Source organism: Nesoenas mayeri (assembly GCF_963082525.1).
Source record: "Nesoenas mayeri genome assembly, chromosome: 4".
Lineage (NCBI taxonomy): Eukaryota > Metazoa > Chordata > Aves > Columbiformes > Columbidae > Nesoenas > Nesoenas mayeri.
This window is the reverse complement of record NC_137540.1, coordinates 68112419-68130441: the sequence shown is the minus strand read 5'-3', so window position 1 is coordinate 68130441 and position 18023 is coordinate 68112419. Positions and strand designations below refer to the sequence as shown.

Here is an 18023-nt window from a genome sequence, read left to right as displayed (position 1 = left end):
TTTTTTGAGTTAATAGAAGAAATATATATATTTAAGTTGAGCAAGCAGGAAACGGGCTTTTCTTACTGCAATTCAAGTATAGGTGTAGAGTTCAAGATGAAATGAGATTGGTTTTGAATTCTGGTAAGCGTGTTGTGTGACTGCACTGTCAGTATTTCTTGTTTGTGGATTTGCTTGCCAGCACTAATTCTGCATTCTTTAAATGCTTCCGTGTATTTGGAAGACCTGATGTTCATAAGTTATGTTCTTTATGTTGATGTTGTAGCACTATTCATCAGCTTGCAGGCTTAGTGAGTTATTTATAAATGAAATTCACTTTGCAAAATTCACTTCATCCTTGCAATGCAGTGTGAGCATAAGAAGTAGGAGGTTCTTATATTTTTTTGCATTACTTGTACAACTGTGCAAAAGTAGTCCCATACAGGCGCAAAATGCACAAGAAAATAAACGGACATGATTGTTCCTGGTGTACAACTTTCTTTAATTTTGCTAATGATGCAAGATCAATGCTGCACAACAAAATTTTAGGCCTTTGCAGTAATGGCTGGCAAAAAATCGTGTGCATCTTTTTCATGTGGCTAATGAACTCCTGGCTGACAACAGAAAACTTCACCATCCTTATTGTTTTTGACAAATTTTAATGTAGCTTTAGTGTGCTCAATGTTTTGCTGTAAAATGTTTTTAACTATTGTTCTTCCTGATGTTCCTGAACATTGAAACAGAGCAGCTCTGCTGTCATAGCAAGAGAATGGATAAACCACGTAGCATGACGCAAACCTGAGTCACCTTCGTAATACACGTAGTTGTTGGGAATGAAGCTGAATGTTTTGTTCTCAGCAGGTTTTTGTGGTTGTAGAAAACTTTGATATGGAGATAGGCTTAGCAGTAGCAAAAAGATAAGCAGTTGGTATTAACAGCAGTCAAATATGTTACAGAAACATAGCATAGAAATATAGAAGGGGTTTTAGTGTACTTTAAAGGGCAGCTTTTGTATAAATAGCTATTTATTTGCTGTGCAGGCTTCTGGATTAACTATGTTCATATGTTAACATCTTAGGATTTATAACATTCATAGAGAAAAGTAGTAATAATCCCTAAAACTCTCATTTCCAGAATATTTATCGCTTTCAATAAACCTATTGGTATTTTGTAGCTTGAAGAAAAAGCTCGACTTGAAGCAGAAGCCAGGGAGAGGGAGCACCACCAGTTGCTTGAGGAACAGAGACGGCGCGAGGAAGAAGAAGAGAGGCTGAAACAAGAATTACAACGGCTTCAAGAGCTCCAGCAGTTGCGGGCTGTAAAGAAAAAGAAGAAAGAACGAACAAGTAAAGACTGTCAGAAGGTGGACATGCTCAGTCGAAACTGCCAGGCAGTGAAGGAATCTGTCCCAAACGCACCCGAAGACATTCAGAATGGTACGCTTGAGCAATCGGAAAAGATAGAAACCTCCTCTGGTTCACTGGCAAGACATGTGAATCATACGGAACAGAGAACGGTTTCGGAGACGGGCTGTGAACTCTCCAGTCCTGTAAACGCTAGAGACTCCAAGCTGCTTTATCAGAAAGAGGGGGGCGTAAAGCAGCATGAGCCCCTCTCCTTTCTGCTTGATATTATGCATCAACATAAAGAAGGAAACAGCAAACAGAAACTAAAGCAGATAAACAAACAGTGTGCTGAGCAAGTGAAAAAACCTGTTGAATCTCCCAAAGCAGCTGAGATTCAGACTAAAACCAGAAACCAAATAGAATCCAAAGCAAAAGCAGCAGAACTCCCAACACTTGCAGAACCTAAAAAAGAGGAGAAGAAATTAAACAATAACAACAGGAAACAGTTGAACCACGTAAAGGAAGAGAAAGCACCTGTAACAAGTGAATCCCCTTCACCAAGTGAACAGCAACAAAATAATAAGCTAATACTTGCAGATTCTCCTCAACCAAAAGGCAAGAACAAGAAAAACAAGAAGAAAAAAGGGGACAAAGTCAACAATTCCATTGGTAAGTGTATAAGAAAGTTGAAGAACTCTGGGGGTTTTTTTTATTGTTACCATTTAAGTTCAGAAGTTTGAAATCTTTATCTTCAGTTCTTCCTGCCAATGTAAATTAGAGAAACAGAAAAACTGGTGTCAGGAAAACTCAAGTCATTGTAATTATAGCAATTAGGAGATGCATATAGTTTTAGTAAGAAGGTATAGGTTACTTTAAAGAATGAATACACTAGCATAGGCTAATGGCTTTCTGTGGGGGATTTGTCAGTTAAGTCTATCTTGCTTAAAAGAAGTACTTAAAATAATTCAGTAGTATGCTGAAATCTATTCCGAACTTTTTTAAAAACAAGATTGTTTCTCATTCAGCCTTGAGAGTATAGTCTGAAGTTTGTCTTAACTCTTTGAGCAAGGAAAGGAGTAGGTTTCTGCTGCCAAAGAATGATCATTCATGACTAAATATGCATTTTCTTAGTGGAAATAATACCTTTCATGTAATTCCCTTCACATTAATAGATGAAGTAAATAAAAAACCTAATTTACTATTTTTAATTTGCCAGAGTGAAAACTTGGTGGGATCTTAATTAGTTGATAATATTGGTGGTTTTTCCACATGAATACTAGTCTGTATTAGTAAACAGATTTGTAGGGGTTTTATTTATCTGATAGAAATAATAAAGCTATAGAAGATTGAATTGACTCAAGTTGCACTTGCATAACTTTCTTTCCAGAGTATTTTTTTGGTTTTTTGAGAAGTGAATGCAGTGCCAGCTGGTTGCGCTGTCAGCAGCTCATCAAGCTGCCATTCTGGGGCACCAGTTTATTCCTGCACGTGTGTGGTCCCTACAGGGACTGTCCCCCCGGGATGGCAGTTTGGGAGTACAGACGTGTCTGCTTGGAGCAGCCAGTCATTCAATGGGATCACCCAGTAACCGAGTGGTAACGGTGGATAAATTAAAGTCCGTTCACCAGAATGACTTAATATTGCAGTTCTCACTGCTGTTCTGTCTGGTAAAGCACATCAAGATATGAGAGCTTAATCTTTTGGCAGGTTCTGCCAATGTTCCAGAATACTCATGTTTATTCATTTTGGATGCATTTATTTCTTTTGGACACCTTCCTGTGTGATCTGCTCTGGTGAACCTACTTTAGCAGGGGGTTTGGACTGGATGATCTCCAGAGGTCCCTTCCAACCCCAACCATTCTGTGATTCTGTGATTAAGCTTTGTTACAAAAATGTAAACCAAACTCCTGTTTGTTGCAAGTACTAGGTGTAGAGCCCAACTTTGGTTTTGTGGTTTCTGACTGGGTTGAACCAGCCCACCAGTTTGTCCTTTTAACTCTTATGATGCTCAGTGTTTCCATTCACTGTCAGTCAAGCAACAATATACATTTGAACCCTTTGCTTTGTTTTTAATTTACCCAGAAGAATGTACTTCAGTCATTGGAGTAATACCAAACTCTAGAATTAGGAGCAGAAAGAAAAGACTGAATACATTTGAAGGGGACCTACCAGGAATGCCTTTAGAAGAAACTTGTTTGTTCTCATAATCTTAAGGATTCTAGAGAGTGCTGATGTGTACTGGATGTTTTCAATTAGTTTCTTTGTCCCAACCTTTTTTGGAACAAGTCCTGAGGCTTATTCAGAAATGAGATTAGAGTATATATGTAGTAAGAAAACAGACTTTAAGAGGAAAAAGCTCAAATTCTACAAAAATGTATGCTTTCTAAAGCATAATGCATGAAGAGAACCATACACTGAGGCAGTGTGATGTACCATCAGACTTTAGAGACTTGTTGCTGTAGCTGAGACCTAAATTCAGGCTGTATTAAAATGTTTAAAAATCTCAAAAAAACAAATGCTAATTGTAGGTAGCATGACTTAGGCTCCTCCAGACAGCCTGGTGATCATGTCCCAGGTGGAGTACAGCAGCTCTGCAGAATTTCTTTATAAATACCATTTTAAAAATATTTCTACAGCTGCCTTTTTAGTAGTAAGGCCAACAAATTTCAGGCAGTGAATGCTATTCAGTAGGTGTCTGATTCATTGAGCACGTTGTATAATTTGACCATTTTCATGTGTATTCCAGGTTTATGGCATCTTTTGCTATGCATGTTATCAGTAGATTTACTGTTGATTCATCTCTGCCTGGTTCTCCACATAACGACTTAAAGGCTGAGCATAGACACTAGTACATGGGGTTTAAGTGTCTTTCTGATTATAAGTTTGTATTAATTTAGACAAAACATGAATAAACAATAGTCTACAAAGCTCAGGCAGTTCTCCTAAAGCGTCTTTAATACAACTACTTCAAGTTTCTTCATCTCTCATTCCCCCCTCCCCATGGATTCTAACGTGCTATCATCCTTTTTCCTTTGTAGATGATGTGTTTCTACCCAAAGACATTGATCTAGACAGCGTGGAAATGGATGAAACAGAGCGAGAAGTGGAGTATTTTAAAAGGTAAAGTGCTGTAATCTGTCCATGCAAAGCTGTTGTGCTTCTTCTCATATGCTGTGGTTTAGATAAAAACAGAAACCCTTGACAACTTAATAACTGACTCCTAGCAGAAAAGTGTGTGTTGTAAGATAGCAAATCCTGTTCCAGCAGATATTCTGGATACTGTCACAATCACTAAAGCTGTAGGTTTAAGGGCACAGATTATAGCTGAGTAGCACAAGTACAGAAATGAGTGCCAGAATCATCTGTGTGTCCCCCAGTTTCACATCAAGGCTTTCAGAATATCCTCAGTTACCATTTCTTTTCTATAAGCGAAGTTTGCATGACTATTTCTTTTATTATCCATGCAGACTAAATACTGATCAGTATTTAAAAAAGAAAGAAAAATGCTATGTTAGGTGTTAAGTGTTGAACAAATAAAACTTTGTTTTACATTTCAGAAAAGACACTTCAAAAAGGTTTGTTGGTGATGCTTTCCTCCTTGTTTATAGAAGCGATTAGTTTGGAATTTTATACTGTACATGAAGTAGAGATGGCACAACTGTGGGATATTAGCTTGTGCTAATCATAAAGAGCAAATACTAATGATAGTGCAGTGAGAGTAAAATAAATATGAACCTATGCACGTGAAACTTCTTTCTTCTGTGCATTTTGGTTGTTTTGGGGATTAGTTACATTTAGTCATATCAGTTACATTTAATTTCCTCAAAACAAGCTCATGTTTAAATAGTGTAGCACATGTTCTTCCATAATACTGAAATATACTCAAATCTGTGTTCTTTAATGATGAATATACCTAGTAAGCCTTTCACCACCATAGCCAAATCTGAAATGATACAAATAAATCAGTTTCCTGTAATTGAATCAGTGTTATGGTTAAAGGCAAGGCGGCAATAAACCGTGACAGACGCTCCCTGTTATCCCCTTTACCTCCTGTCACCCCTTCCTTTAGATCGGAAAGATAAGAAAGGTAAGGGGAAAGGAAGAGAGACTTCAAGTTGGAGAATTTTAAAGGGTTTTACTAATGCTACTAATAAATAGAGAATATATATACAAAATATACAAAACCGATCTCAAGTGCTGGATGTGCAGTTGGCGTCACTCAGCAGCAGAGCTGGGTGTGCGGAGCTGGCGGCTCCAGCAGCTGCAGCTCAGGCCCCTGGAAGTCATGGGTGGGACTGCACAGCAAACTGGAACCTGGGTGCAGGATGCAGGGCCTGAGGCCTGTGGATCACAGGCAGACGGACAGACAGGGGCCTCTCTAGATGCCGGCCGTTGTGTGACCCTTGTGATCACCCTCTTATGTAGGGGGTATGACGATTATGGGATGGAATACTTCCGTTGGTCAGTTCTAGTCACCTGTTCTATCCACCCCTCCTCAAACACGTCCCTCTCACAACGGAACATGGGAAATCTTAACAGGCTTTCTTAGCTACCATAGTAATAAATGTAAACATGAGCTTCTTCAGCATTCCATTGGTCTCTTATCAGCACTGAGTGCAGCATCCTAGGAAAAATATGCAGGCTAAAACTCAGAAAAGTACAGACACCCAGAAGAACTGAGCTGAAAGAAAAATCACTAAAAGACAACCGGTCTCATTTTTAACAAAACCAGGACAATCAGTTAGAAATCAACAGTAATATTTCACAAAACAACTAAAGCCGTTTGTTTGAAGGGTGGGTTTTTTAAGAAAGGGCTTTCAGTATGGGTTTCAACTTTTCTTCTGAATCTATGTAGTTTTGATAGTCTGGGATGCAAGGTACGTCTGGGTCTTGCAAAGGACAGAGTACCACTGCTTCTCTATGCTGCTTATTAGTACTATACAAAATGCATATGTCTGTGATTGTTTGTGGAGTTATATTATACTAGAAGATGTAATTTTCAAAAGGACATACTCTATTATTAGAAATTATTTTTCTGTGTGGTGCCAATTAAAGGGGTTTTTTTTAATTAAAATTTAGGTTTAATTGGTGAAATGTGGCACATACTAGATAGTGCTGGTGTTGATATAGTATAAGACTTTGTGGATTTCATGGTGTATTCTTGGCTTCGTTGAAGTTTGCACTATCTGTAACAAGAAAATAGAAAAGTTCTTTTCACCAGTTCTCTCCTCTCAGTAGGATAAATGAAGCAATGTCTTGTATTTGTGGAAGTGCAGCTGAGGTTTGGAGATAAACTTGCCAAATGGGATTCCAAATGAAGAGTTAAAACTCCTAATTGTACTGTTTTATAATCAAGTCAGTAATTGGTGTAATCTGCTCCTTTACTGTAATCTGTTAGGAAGTGTGTGTAGCCATCCAATTTTCTTGTGTATACCTGTTTAAAAAGGTGTCTGAAATGCCCTGATAGGTGCTGTTCTAGGGGAGAAATACAGCTACTTAATGTTGTGAAGCACCTTTAATGCGTATGTTTTCTATAATCAGTCATTTCCAGTGACATCGCTTGTTTTAATGTCTCCATGGCAATGAGCTGCACAGGCCCACTGAATTCATACTTTGTACTGATGGTTTGTTAATTCATCATTTTGTCTTCTTGCTTTGTAGTGGTGTGAGATGGATACATTAATTACATCCTGACTTCAGAATTAATTTTGCAAGCTACTTCTAACTTTAGCATTGAAAGAACAAAATAAATGTAGTTCTTCTACCCTTCCACTGTACCTTTCTATTTCATTCCTTCTGTCTGCTCCCTTTTTTGGCTGTGTAGCCTTCCAGAGAGGGGTTTGTGTACCCTCGATGCTGTTGTGCAGCCTTTAGCCTGAACACACCACACCTTGCCTCGGTAAAGGACTTCAGCATGAATTGACTGTCACTGAAGTGCCTGCACGTGCCAGCCTTTTTCAGAAGTTCTTCCACAAATTGCGTTTAATGAAAGAGAATAAGTGGATTTTTGTTCTAAAGGTGCTTTTTCCATGCATGTGGGTACTTAGCTGCTGTGTTATAAACAAACCTCCTTTCCCTGGGTCTTTGTCTCCAACACAACTGTGCCGCATTCAGAAGAGAAGCAGCCGTGTCCCGTGCCATTGGTGCTTCTGTTTTACACATGACCTACCGCTCGTTCTTACTGTTACCAGATTTGTGGTAAATACAGCACTGCCAGCTCTGTTGCCTGTTCTGCTAGATATGCAGTGTTCTTTGCTGCTTCATTCACTTACTTTTGATAATGCAGTGGTGTTTGAAGTACCTGGTTTACAACATATTTGAGCAATGGACAAGTGATTTTTTTTTTTGGTAAAGGTGTTGTCAGGCACTGGAAGAGGCTGCCGGGCAGTGGTGGAGTCACCATCCCTGGAGGGGTTTAAAAGGCATTTAGATGAGGTTCTTAGGGACATGGTTTAGTGCCAGAGTTAGGTTATGGTTGGACTCAATGATCCTGAGGGTCTCTTCCAGCTGAAATGATTGTATGATTCTATCAATTTTTTAGAGAGTTGTGTCTTTCTGAGTGAGAGCTGCGCTTCAAAAGGAGTTCGATGTTTCACTTTATCACTTTTTTTTCTTTTCAGATTCTGCTTGGATTCTGCCAGGCAGACAAGGCAGAGACTTTCCATCAACTGGTCCAATTTTAGCTTGAAAAAAACCACCTTTGCTGCACATTGAAATGACACGATATGGGGAGTGAACCCTGCAGGAATCAATGAACGACAACTCCACTTACCTGTCCTGCTGTGCTGAGAGCTTATCTGGTCTTGAGCCAGTGCTGCCTTGCCTTGTCCCCAGTGCTGTGTGGATCTGCACTGAACCCTTTGGCCTGATAATTCTTGCGGACTGAAAAATTGCCACTTTCTACCTGAATTTGTTAGCTTGTGTGCTTGTAGTCTGTGAGTGAGACTTACTTGATTGTAGCTGTATGCCGTTGGAGTTGGAACAATAGCTCTTTTCCATCTCCTTCTGAATGCCTTGGCCTCAAAGACTTTAAATTGCTTAGGCTTGGGTGGAGGCCAAAATACTAGTTTGCATCATCTGCAGTGGCTCCTGTCACTTCTGCATCTAGCTATGTTTTGTCATTCTGACTCCTGACAAAGGAATGGACCTAGTCAGTTGTGATTTCATCTGCTCCAGAATTCTCCTGACATGACTTCATGAAAAAGAGGCTCTTATGGGACAAGTATTTCCTCGGTTCTTTCACAATCTACTGTTTAAGAGTGTACAAGTTACGCTATTTGTGTTTTGATTTTTTTTCCTGACTTGTAGCCAGCTTGTGTAAGAATACTTGCAGAATGAGAAAATTTAAAAAAGAACAGTACTCACACTATCAAATCTGTTATAGAGTGTATAATTGTATTAACACTGAAGCCTAACTGGCTACTTTTTTAACATATTGTTAAGTAATATTAAAATCATGTCTTTCTTTTTGAAAGATGGAATACATTAGTATGGCAGAAGACTTGTGTCTTGCTTTTTTCTGCTTGGGTGGGGGAAGGGAAGAAAGAAACATACCAAAAAAAATAATGGTCTTCCAAACTACGTTTCATCTTGTGTCAGAGTTGGTCAGCGAATGCTACTTAACTTTAGCGTATTCCTCTATGAACACTTGTTTGCCAGCTCACCTGATGGGTGAAACTGCTGTCTGAGCGAGAAAGACTCCTGCTGAATGCTAGAAAGAAGCTTGTGGATTCCGTGAATTATTGTAATGCTTTGATCTCAACAGACAATTTGTGAGGAACAAGGTAACACACAAATTTCCAGTTTAATGTCAGTGCAGAAGTAGGTAGGCTCAGCGCTACTATCATGTAAATAGTTAACAATATAGTAATGCTTTACAGGTTGCATAGTATTGCCCAGCATGGAAGAAAACTGACAATTTAGGATTTTGATCTGTATAAAGATCTTGGAGAAGTTTCTGATGCTGTGCTGTTAATTCAGAATAGAGACAAAAGAAGCTTTCTTTTTACCTCTAGATATCCACACTTACCCAAATTACAAGGCAGTCTTCCCCTAAAAAATAAAAATTACTTCCACTCAGCGTGTATTTAAAAGGACTTAAAGCTTCAAAGCCCACTAGTGTCCTTTTCCAAAACCATTCTACATTTTTCTTACTTCTGCTTGTTAACACATTTTCCTGTGATACACCCGCTGAGGTTGGGGCTGCTTTGCAAGACAGTGTAATTACACTCAGCTTTGAACTTGAGCAAGTGTGCTGGGTGATTGCTTCCGTGGCTCTGGGAGGCTCAAGTGTGGCAGGAGGGTTGGGTTGGCTGCAGACCACTGAGATACCTGCAGCTTCACATCCCTCTTGTTGACCTTGGAGCTCCTGCCTTGGCATGGGCTGCTGGGACAGAACATTGGTGCTCAGCTTGTCCCCAGCCGTTGTTGGTAGATGGGTTCTCAGCCTCCTCTTGTAGACACAATACCTGTTCTCAAAATACAGTCCTGGGACTTACAGAGGACAACTATTATTCTTCAGGTTCAGGTTGAGGAAGGGATTAATAACTTAGCCTCACTTTTTTTGTCAGTGTGGTATTGTAACATATTTATTTGCTTGTGCTGAAGGAACATCTCAAGCCTAAGAGGTACTATCTGTGCCACTTAGCAGCAGCTGCCTCTGTAAAACTATGGACTGGTGAAAGTACCCACGGCAGGTAGTGGACAAGAATGAACTTTGTTTTGTGAGATCATGGAGGCTTAGATCTGTTACAGTCTGAGTTAGATCTTAGTCACGTAGAAGTGGAGAGGCTGCTCATGTGTGACGGTGGCTGTGGACGAAAATGCTGTTAAAACAGCCAAAGCTTGATGTTTGTGCCAAATCCACCTTTTCAGGCTTTTTCAGTTCTAAGCTCTAACACAAGGTGGCAGTCTGTGTCGTCACCAGTAGCTTCTGTGTCAGTGATCTCAACAAAGTGAGGCATGGGATGGGCAAACTAGTTGTTGTCTGTCGCACTGGCAAATATTGGTGCAGATCCAGCTGCTCTGAGTAGGAATGCTTTGAGAGTACTGAGATTTTTAATGGTGCTGGAACGCTTGTTTCACAGCAATTGTTTTCACTAGCAAATGGAGAAGAAAGCTTTATTCTCTACTAACAAAGCTGTTCAAAGGCTGACACATGAATATTGCTTCTCTTTATTTTGAAATCCTGGGTTAACACAAGAGAAGTTGTCCTTTTGCATTGGAAGGATGTGTGTATTTGTAATATCCTTCAAAGATGCTGGCCTTGTGCTCTATCATGGCACATCAATACAACTGATATGATTCCACACACTACACAGGAAGCATGAAGAATGGGTCTCTATGGATCTGCTGTTGCCTCTCGATGAGAACTTAAAGGCAAGTATTTGGGGTTTTTTTTAATTCATAATTAAGTGAAGATAAGCACGGACCAATCTGGGAGCAGGAGATTTGAACGTACTGGCTTCTGTTCTACCACTTTTGGGGCCTTGAGCAAGTGAGTTGGTTACTCCATTCATTAAGCAGTTTTATTAAGGCTTTGCTGTATTATGAGTATGTTTCTTAATCTCTAAATAAGTAATGATGGGAAATCTGTTTAGGTGCAACACTGTAACCTCCTGTGGGAAGCACAAACATTCTGCACTGATATTTGTGTAGTTCAGCTGCATTCTGTCCAGATAAAATACTTCCAAAGTTAACTTCAACTAGAGGAAATCTCCATCATGACAGACTAAATTTGAGCTTTTCCTGAGAGTTGGGAGGGGAAACATTCCACTTTTGAGAGTGAGTGACTTTGATTATTGTAGTGTAGCTTGTCCCCCTGTTCCTTACTCATTTTAACCTGTATGAAAGGTGAATGTCCAAGCTCTGGAGGTGGCTGATGCGATCTCTTCTAGGCCTGTCTGCTGATACCAGTGCTGCTGAACCTCATGTCTGGTGCCTTTTCAGGAATTTGCTTAATGGAAGATGACATTATCACACAAAGTGTTTGTATCTCACACAGTGTTGACACTGGACACTCTAAGACAGCTCGTGGACAGGGATGTCTCATCTCTGCTTGGTGTTCACTATTGCTGCTTTCCACGGTAACGTACCTGAGAGCTCAGCAGTCTTCAACTTGCGTTTTTGGTGTGGTATCTTTGGTACTTCAGACTGTGTAGCTGGGGTTCAACATGCTGGCTCTGCAAATCTTGCCATAACGCGAGAAGAAGATTGATGTGTTAAAAATTAATGTACATAGTGACTGTGGAGCCCGTAGGCGTTTGGTGTGCTCTCCTGCAAAGCCCTTTGCAGCAGCAGCAGCTGCTTTCCGTATCAGTGAAAGGTTGGCTCAGCTTTACCGTGGATCATGAGAGAGAAAGTAGTGCTTCATGTTTATTGGGTTAGAGGTTTACGTTAATATTCACAATTTCAAACATCTCCCGGTATAAATGGAGGTGGGCAACTGGTAACTGAACGTGCTATTCTAAAAAAAATAAATCTCTGCTTGTGATGTTGTAATACACATCTGGGCAAGGTAAGGTGTGTAGTATTTATTATCTTTGGCTCTTTCTCTGTATTTAAACCTCCAGGAAATCTGAAGACTGAAACTTTTGGTAGGGGAATTCTCTGAAGTGAAGTCACAGAAGTGTTGATTCAGCGTGTCTCCCTTCCTCTTCCTGTACTTCAGAAAGAACTTTTCAAAAAAATTCCAGTTTTCCAAATTTTAAGTGCCGCCTTAATCTCCAGCATCTTGTCTGTCCTCTGTTACCTCATTCGTCATTAACTGAAATGTTAAATAATCATTAAAATGTTGTACTGCTGCCACAGGCAGCTGATACAAGTGAACTTCCATTGAAAGGAGGATGTTTTCTTCTTTTCCCCACTGAACAAAGAAGTAATAGCAAACCTTTGGGCCTCAGTTCTATTCTTCACAGGTCTGTGTGTTTAGTTTCAGCTTTGCTGCTTTTAGCTGTACAGTTGGGCCTCTTCCAGCTCAGCGCTTAGAGATACGGAAGAAGCTGCCTATTGATGCGCTCTGGATCTACATAAACTGTCAGAAAACACAGAAGGTAAACCTGTGCTCTCCTGTAACTGTACTCTTGGGTTTTACTGGTTTGCTTCTTAAGACGAAAAGTACAAATGGGATTTTCAAGTGGATGGTGTCTGATTTTTATCGCTGTGGAAGACATTAAACAAAAGAGGAGAAGGTATGCATCGATTGTGTCGTCTTCTCTGATACAGTTTTTTTAGTGATTATTTTATTTTATTGTTTTTACCTCTAGTATAGTAGTTTGAATGACTTGGTTTAGGGAGGCTTGGAGCATTTTTCACACTTCAGCCATAGGCTCATAGCCTTTGACATTGCTGTTTCACCAGGTATTATTTGATCGGAAATATGTAGTTTTATTGTGCTGTTAGCGATTCTTTAGGTGGGGTTGCCAGGAGAGGGAACTGTATGTAGTCTGGATGTTTGTTTAACCTAAATTTTCCTTCCAGTATGTCTGTGTTACAGAAGTACAGCAATTGACACATCTGCATAGATGCAGAGTGTCGAGAGACATCTATGGGCTGTTCTTTTCTAGCAATGGCTAAAGACAAACCTCTGCCAGCGATGAGCGTTCAGGAGTCTCGTGTCAATTCTATTTTCTTCACTGGTTTTTCTGGAAGCTGAACAGATAAGTAAAACCAACATCTATCTGACAATACTGTAATACCCATAAGCTGACAATTTCAGATGTTAACTGTCAAGGAACATATGAGAAGGTAATCTTTTTGCTGCAAAAAATACTCATGTCCAGCCTGCCCTCTATGAAGAGGGGAGGCAGTGAGCAGATGTATCACCTGTGAAGAAAGTGTCACCTAGTATTAAATGGAAGAATAAATAAAAAATCTATACTGATGTACTCACAAATGTTTGTCACTTATGTTGCATAAACTATCATGCGTTCCACACTACGTATGTCACTCAAACAGCTTATACAAGCTTGATTGTTTTTTTTCCCTGAGGGAAAGATGTCTAAACTTGTTTTCATACTCTGTTTTCTTTTAAACAGGGTGTTGCCTCAAATCAAGTTATTATAATGGTTTGTGCTGGTTTTTAGATGGTTTTTTGCATGCAAGCAGCATGTTGTCGTCTAAGGTTGTTTTGCTTGTGACTGAAATACAAGATTTGAATCCAGCGTCTGGAGCAGGAAACCTGGGATGCCAAACTCATCAAATCAGATGGGTGTATTGCTGCCTGCTGTTGCTTCAACACACCTCATGCTGCAGATCGTTCATCTGCATCAGCTCATGGAAGAGTGGATCCATATTACCTGGAATCATGTAACCAGTAAAGCCCTCTTCTTCCAAAAGGGAAAAAAGGCAGGAATCAAGTCACTCAGAGTCAGATATTTGCATATATATATATACCTGGTGTCATGTACTCTGATTTCAAGACCTTGTACAAGATTTTTGCCTGTGTATTGCTTGGCCATTAAATGGATTCTGCGGTCCTGCTAAGGGCACTTAGTTGAGGTTTTAATTTTTTTTTCATTAGTTTGTTTTCTATTAAGTTCAGGACAAATCAGAATTGGCCAGTATGTGAGAAGTTCTCTGGGGACAATCTAACAGAGAAACAGGATAAGACGAGTTTTAAGTAACATAACGTCAACCTCTTCACTTATACATGTTGGTTTTATCAGGGTATGAGCTCTTTGCTGTAGTGAGCGAATTCTGGAGGCTGGCAGCAGGACCAGAGCTGTGTCATCCTGCTGACTGTGAAAGATGTGATTGCTAGAACTGTTTCTGAAAGTGGGAGGGGAAGAGAGTGAATTGGTTGTACTCCTGCTTTCTATAAGTCTGCAGATAAAGTCTTTGTCTTGTAGTTAACAAGTAAACAAACTTTTCCATTTGAAGAAAGTAATGAAAATGCAGTTTGCTGCCATTTGTCTTATATGGGGCTTCTACTTATTCTTTCCTGTGCCATCAATCTGTCTTAAAAGCTTTAAAAGGTAATGTCTGTTTCCCTCCTAGACTCAGAGTGCATGTCTGAAAAGTCCATTTAAAGAATTAATGAACCTTTTCAGTAATGTAGCTGTGGTGAACGTCACTTGCCTGAGCCATTTTGTGGTCTATAGGGAAATATTTTCAGTCATTCATTCTCCCCAGCTGCCTCTGAGCCTTTGTGTCATTTACATTGGTCACACTGTACGTATTTCACCAGGTGGGGAAATTTTCTGAAGACTGTCTTGCAAAAAATCCTATCCTTTCTGTATCATGAGTTGGGCTCTTTGACTCAAGAGGCATGAAATTGTGTATTGACTGCCCTTTTTTATTAAAAAACAATTCTAGGACTGCCTGTGGTCTTCAAGAGTAATTGTGGCAGGAGCTGGCATGATGTTAGTGGAGATAAACTGAGTGGGTAAGAACAGAATTGTAAGGCAAAAGGCTGATTTCTGCTATGTGATGTGTTATTCCTTATTCATACTACAGGGCTTTTGTTTAACACCTAGAAAAGCAGTTCATTGAGCAACCTGCCAGAGAAAGTTGTGAGTATATCCCTCAACCTCTCTGTGCTGTGCTTTGCTGCTTTCTGAAGTGGTGCAAAAACAATTGGTAGTCGAGTGCTGGTGAAAGAGTTATGTAAATCCACATGTGAAGTCGTAAGAGGTTTCAGATGTTTCTGAAATTCTCTGAGCTCCAGCTGGGGATTTAATGTGAGATAGTGAGGTGAACAAGTGGAAATGCAAGAATTAAGCAGGTTGGTGTAATGATTATGTGGTGTGAGAAATAACTGTCTTGCCACATCAGAACTGTTGGTCTCTTCCAAAATATTTCTTCATTTCAGTTCATTCAAAGACCGCCAGTTGTGATCATTATGGTAACTGCTCTTCTGAAATCTGTTTTTAACCCATCTTAACAATGGGGCAATCCAAAGTGGTCTCATTTGAGTTACTGGAGAGAGTTGGCTCCTTCTCATGTGGTCTGGACTTTGTCTCTTGCTCTTGTCAGTGTTAGCCAGTGTAGCCTGATTGTTTTTCTCTTTCTTCATGCAGATGCCTTTTTTGGACACTAATCTACACTTGTGCAATACGAACGTCATCTCTGCACGTCTCAGAACATCTCAGGCGTAGGAGTCGCGGCTTGACTGGATTAGACTTTGGCAGAGACAGACTTTGGCAATGCCTTGAACTGAGACATGGTTATCTGTGTGGTGTGTGCAAGTAGACTAAACATGGAATAGAATTCTTAAATTTTGGATTCATAGCCCATACAAAGCTATGTTTGTCCTTGGGTTGGAATCCTTTAAATTATGTGGTGTATGGACGGATAAGGTCTGGCACGACCTGCTGCCAATTCCCTTTTCTCATACCAGCAATGTGCCAATGTGACATGGTGTCATATTGTGGGAGAAGCACTTATTAAAAACAGCTGGAACCCAAATACAGTTGCAGATCACAATCTCCAAGCTGGCTGGTTGATTTTGGTTACTACCCAGTTTTGTTGGTGTTGTGTTGGTTGGTTTAAAAAAATAAAAAAGCAACACACCAAAAAAACCCCCACCAATTACGTATTTGAACTGGAAGATTATCATCTATACTCTGGATTTTGTTTTGATGCCAATGGACACTTTGTAATGTTGCTGCTGGCAACTTAAGCAAACTTGAACTTGCAGTAAGACAGAATCACCCAAACAAAAGTAGCCCAATGAGGAAACAGCACAGCTGGTTGAGAAATTGTGGAAGTGATAGTGTTTTGAAATTACTAGGACAAAAAAAAAAGTCAATTCTGTTTGGGTATAGCCTGGAATGCATTCTGTGTGTTACATTGCAGGGAGATAACGCAGTATAAGTATGAAAAACAAGCACGTTGCTTCCTTCAGTTATGTGTGTTAACGTGGATGCCCTGTTTTAATGTGCAAGGATCTTAAAGATGATGTTGTTTAAATGTGGAAGGCTTAAGTGTTGTACAGAGATGACTTCTTAAAATCCTACTTCCTCTTTATTTTTTGTTTTTGGCGGGGGGGTGGTGTAACATTTTTATAGGCCTGAACTTCGTAAGAAGTGTGATTGCATGGCCATTCTGAGCAAGTGCTTCTGCACCACTTCAGTCACTGTATGATAACAAAAAGCAGGTAGCTGTGGGTAAATGAAGAAGGGAAAAATAGCTATTTAAAATTACTTTTTTTAAAAAAATTGGGTTTTTTTTCTTCATCCTAAGGTCTTCACCAATTCCTTTTTGTGTTTTAACTTGATTTGTAAAGCTTATAAAAAAAGATTGTTGTAAATTTTTAGTGCAAACTTCTATGTCCTACAACTCTTCGGAAATGTGTTATTTCATTTTGGTAAAGGGCTCTGATTTAATCCACTTAATTTCTTAAATAGCTCTTGCGTTGACCTACTGACAGAATTTGTGGTTTATTGTTGTCCATGGAGTTCAATAGCTCATCACTGCACTGAGAACTGGTCTTTCCTTAGGTGGATTATTAATGAATATCTAAACTGTGGTGGAGTTGTCTCCATGCTGACACTGGTGTACAACTGGAATAGATGAGGCAGGGAAGGCAGGAGGCCACTGCAACTTTACTCCATTCTACAAAAGAAGCATCAGTGCTGGGATGAAGCAGCTTTGGCTCAGCTACAATGCAAGTCTGAAACAGAGCTGGAAACTGAACCCCGTCTGGCTGAACTGGAAGCCTGCCATATGTCATGAGGAATTGTACAAGAACTATCACTGGATACAAGAGAGAAGCACTGTGAAGCATTAGCCTCTTGCTCCTTGGTGATGGTATTTTTGCACTAGATGTTCTGTTCCTCATGTGCTTACTTGCACCACCTCCCAGACCATCTCATTGATCCTTCTTGCTCTGACAGACCTTGGGACTGAGGTTCCCTGGGAATACCTGAGGAGCAACTGGGTTGTGTGAGTGATGATGTGTTCCTGAGGCTTTTTGACAACAGAACTTAATACTGTGGAGTGTAGTTTATTCAGTTAAACTGTTATCTCATGCGTGCCTGAAATGCCACCATCACCCCGTAGTGTTTGCTGTTGTGTGTGGACAGCTGTGTGGCCAAAAGGCATGGAGTGCCCCATGCTGCAGTCAGACCATGCTGTGAGTGAGCTCAGTGGGCTCAGAATGAAGTCCAACTCGTGGCTGTTCTCTAAACAGCATTGCATGGGAGAAAGTGGAGGGGTCTGGTGTGTGTTTCTTACCTCATTCATTCCTGGTGCAGTAGCACCGTGTCCTGTGCTGGAGGAGGCCATCACTGGATGGACAGGAGCTGTGGATTTCCTGGTCTGGTGTAATCTCTCGTGATACATTCTCATCAGGAAGGGTGTACCTCACAGCTGTGGCCAGATGGCAATCCAGACCCCTAGTGCTCAGTTTTCTGTGGGCTGGTTTCACCTCTTGCTTTAGGTAAATTTGTCTTTCATCGTACCGTATCAGGCTACCGGGTTAATCTGGTTGCTGTTTTCCATCACACGTGACCATGTTTCCTTGTAGGAATAGGAACTCTGAAGTGACCCTGAAACCAAGTGTCACCTTTGTACTTTTGAAAAATGGCTTAGTCACTATTAAATACTACTTTTATACCCTTGAAGGGTACTTGGTCTTCAGAGCATGGAGCAGGTGTATGAGGGAGTGTTCATCTGAAAGGTGTTGTGCAGAAGTTTAGCAGCAGCTATCAAGTGAGGCGATGGAAACATTAAATGCTAATTAATGGTGTACATTAG

General features: G+C 40.2%; 1 protein-coding gene across 3 annotated transcripts in view; it reads left to right on the top strand.

The window, feature by feature from the left end:
* The window catches only part of FAM193A (family with sequence similarity 193 member A), a 79212-nt gene extending 70153 nt beyond the window's left edge, over positions 1-9059 (top strand). For 2 of the 3 annotated variants that reach the window (XM_080343173.1, XM_080343172.1), the window contains 3 exons: positions 1154-1994; positions 4364-4445; positions 7946-8824. In XM_080343173.1, coding sequence (XP_080199299.1) covers positions 1154-1994; positions 4364-4445; positions 7946-8039 — 1017 coding nt within the window. In that variant the 3' untranslated portion in view covers positions 8040-8824. Of the gene's footprint in view, positions 1-1153; positions 1995-4363; positions 4446-7945; positions 8825-8984 lie in introns of those variants that run through there. The other variant, XR_013922046.1, reaches the window with a different exon arrangement.
* The last annotated feature ends 8964 nt before the right edge of the window (positions 9060-18023 follow it).